The 3339-nt window shown below is 49.7% G+C and overlaps 1 protein-coding gene across 1 annotated transcript in view; it reads left to right on the forward strand.

The window, feature by feature from the left end:
* Positions 1-567: 567 nt before the first annotated feature.
* Positions 568-3339, forward strand: part of RHEBL1 (RHEB like 1) — a 3205-nt gene continuing 433 nt past the window's right edge. Inside the window, exons 1-8 of the mRNA XM_006168211.3 lie at positions 568-834; positions 1476-1547; positions 1897-1964; positions 2233-2315; positions 2406-2462; positions 2648-2695; positions 3025-3106; positions 3264-3335. Of these exons, the coding sequence (XP_006168273.1) occupies positions 783-834; positions 1476-1547; positions 1897-1964; positions 2233-2315; positions 2406-2462; positions 2648-2695; positions 3025-3106; positions 3264-3335 (534 nt within the window). The 5' untranslated portion in view covers positions 568-782. The remainder of the gene's footprint in view (positions 835-1475; positions 1548-1896; positions 1965-2232; positions 2316-2405; positions 2463-2647; positions 2696-3024; positions 3107-3263; positions 3336-3339) is intronic.

The following is a 3339-nucleotide window of genomic DNA, read 5'->3' on the forward strand; positions in this document are numbered from 1 at the left end:
ACACGTTCTATGAGTGGCCTCAAGATTTACTGAATAAATGAATGCATTGATTATAATAATGATGACAACGAAACCTCAAACTAACTGGTTACAAATCTAATAATTTTCTTAAGAGCAAGAATTGCAGTTCTGAGTTAGATGCTGGAAGACTGTGGAAACCTGAAAACAAAAGGTCTGGGGCTAAAAGCTGGAGGGAGCAGAGGGACTATACTGGCATTTTGGCCTTTTTTACTCTGTCTAAGGATCCCGAGACCTTGCAAAAGGGAGGCTTAGACTCTTTTGACCAGAAACTCCAGTGTAATCACAACGGGAATTTTTGATTCACGGTTCTCCGTAGCTATTCTCGTTAGCCTGCTAATGCGCAAGTACCTCTAGGACCCCGGGTTCCTTTCTGTTTCTTTATGAATGAACCGGCCCCAGTCTGCGCACGCGCAACTCCCGATTCTCCCGCTCCACGTGAGGCCCACCCGTCCCTCCTGCTGGCGGCCCCGCCCTTATTCATTCTAATGGACCAATAGCGAGCAGCCTGAGGGGCGGAGCCCGGCGCGGCGCGGCACAGTAGTTCCCCCGGCGCCCGGCTCCCTCGCGCTAGTCTTGCTGTGTTTTGATCACGTGGCCCGCTCCGGGCGCGGCGCTTGTTTTGGTTTCCCTCTAGCTTGCCCCTGGCAGCTTCGGGGTGAAAGACTTTCCTGCACTGGCAGTCGCGTGTGCTTACACGCTGACCTATTCTTCGGGCTCTGTTAGCCCGCAGTTCTGCAAGCCCCTTGGGGCGTGCTCCTGCCATGCCGCTGGTCCGCTACAGGAAGGTGGTCATTCTCGGATACCGCTCTGTAGGTGAGTGGCCGCCCTGCAGAGAGCTGGACGCACCGCGGCTTTATGGCCAGAAGAGGCGCGCTGCCGCGGAAACGCGACCGGGGAGGAATGGTGGCATCGTAAGAAAGAGGGTGTAGAGCAAAGACTGGAAGGGTGGAGGAAGAAAGGCTGGTGGTGTGTAGAGGGCTGCAGAAAAAGGTGGTGGTGCGTGGAGGGCTGCGGGAAGTGCGAAAATAAGAGAGTTAACGTGGACTTCCCTGCAGGAACATCAGAGTAGTCTCCAGCGTTACTCCAGGGGTAGGGGTGTGGTCGGGATTTGAAGACTCCGGCACAGCCTGCGTGGGGCAGATCGACTCAGGTGCTCTAGGGCGGGGCGGACTTGATCGGGAATCCTTAGTCTTCCCAGTTGTGAGGTGGGGTGGGATGGAGAAAGGAGATGGGAGAGGCTTCCTGTCGCGGTGCTGAATGCATTCTGTAGTCAGTGTGGAAACTCAGGGTGGAAAAAGGGTGTCTGAGGGTAGGCAAAGGGAAAGCATTGCTTGGGGCACTTACAGACTAGTGTGCTAATTCGGAGTCCTCTTTGGTCCAGGGCCACAGTCTGAAAGGACTGATGTGAATGTGGGGGGATGATTTGATTACAACTACCACTGTTCCCCATGTAGGGAAGACGTCTTTAGCACATCAATTTGTGGAAGGCGAGTTCTTGGAATGCTACGATCCTACAGTGGAGAATAGTGAGTAGATTTCTCCTTACCCCTATAGTGTGAAGAAGTGGGAAAGGGAGGACTTTGGTACCCCACTCCATAGTTTGGGGTTTTCTTGGTACCAGAGGGCTGATTTATTTAGATATTAAATCTAATTTTTTCTTTAGCAGTCCTATCCTGAGTGGCTAGCGTGCATTTTGCAAGGTATTGAGTCCAGAATAGTGTAGATGTATACAGTAAGCCCCCTAACATACCTCTTTAGAGTCTTTGTGAACACCCTGGGCTATCTGTATCACCCCCAAGGTGGAGAATGTATGGGAGCACACATTGCTGGCCTTACAGAGCACCTCAATGTCAAGCTTTCTTTTCTTTTCCTCAGCTTACAGCAAGATAGTGACTCTTGGCAAAGATGAATTTCACCTACATCTGGTGGACACTGCAGGACAGGTACCAGTTGGGTAGGGAATCCAAATGCACTGATTCAGCCCTATAAGATGAAGGCTGTTAGCCTTTGTGGCTCATCTGGAAAGTATTAAGAGAAAAGCACCTTAGTTACTAACAGTGTGTATGGCTTATTGGAGCTGCCCTGTAAATACCTGTTGAGTAGAAGTGATTGGAGTAGGGAGTGACCCAGGGAGGGACTGGATGCTGTCCTACCAACCTTTGGCATCTGAGTGGTATGGATCTAGCTGTTGATGTTTCTATTTCTTATTAGGATGAGTACAGCATTCTGCCCTATTCATTCATCATTGGGGTCCATGGTTATGTGCTCGTATATTCTGTTACGTCTCTGCATAGGTAAGTAGCCAAGATTGTGAGTGGGGAACTTGGGAGGAGTTGAGAACTACCCCAGAACTAAGGTTATAGTTCCGTTTCTTCTGTTTAAAGCTTCCAGGTTATTGAAAGTCTGTACCAAAAGCTGCATGAAGGCCATGGGAAAACCCGGTAAGTGTCCCTGGGAAGACACAAATGAGTGGGAAGATGCAGAGGGGAGCATTGTCTGCGTCAGAAGCGTCGAGGACCTAGATCCTACCTGATCTGATGGAGAGTTGTTCAGCTTTAACCTGAAGGAGGTTTGGGTCCTTGGGGAGTGGTAGGAGATCCTGTAGTTAACTGCTGTTTCCTCGTAGGCTGCCAGTGGTGCTAGTGGGGAACAAGGCTGATCTCTCTCCAGCCAGGTACGTCAATCTCTCCCTCTGGGGCAAAAGGAAAGTAATTTAGACTGGGGATCAGGCTCTGCCACTGACTCAGACAAGTCATTTTACCTCTTTTTATTCTTAAGTTGGTTAAGAGAAGGTAACCCTTCTACCTCAGAAGCCACGGTTTCAAGCCTCAGTCCTAGATTCACCCATCATTTCTTTGTTTACCTGTATTTTCTCCTTCTTTACCTCTCCTCCCAAACCTTAGTGAAGTGGCATGGGTCAGAGGAAGTCGAAGTTCTAAGGATTTTGCAGAACACTTGAGGATGTTGCTATTTTCTGTCTTTATATTCCAAATTTGCTTTCAGAGAGGTACAGGCAGTAGAAGGGAAGAAGTTGGCAGAGTCCTGGGGTGCGACATTTATGGAGTCATCTGCTCGAGAGAATCAGGTGCTGGGCCTGGAGACTAGGAAGGAGTTGGGGTAGTGGTGTTTTACTCAGCCTTGCTTGATATTGGGAATGGTTGGGGAGAAGGGTGTTCAGCTCAGAGCTGGGTGGTGTTGCTACTGAACTAACTGATTGTTTCCCCTATCCCTACCCCTTATAGCTGACTCAAAGTATCTTCACTAAAGTCATCCAGGAGATTGCCCGTGTAGAGAATTCCTATGGGCAAGAGCGTTGCT

Source organism: Tupaia chinensis, unplaced genomic scaffold, assembly GCF_000334495.1.
Source record: "Tupaia chinensis unplaced genomic scaffold, TupChi_1.0 Scaffold145652_1, whole genome shotgun sequence".
NCBI classification, from domain to species: domain Eukaryota; kingdom Metazoa; phylum Chordata; class Mammalia; order Scandentia; family Tupaiidae; genus Tupaia; species Tupaia belangeri.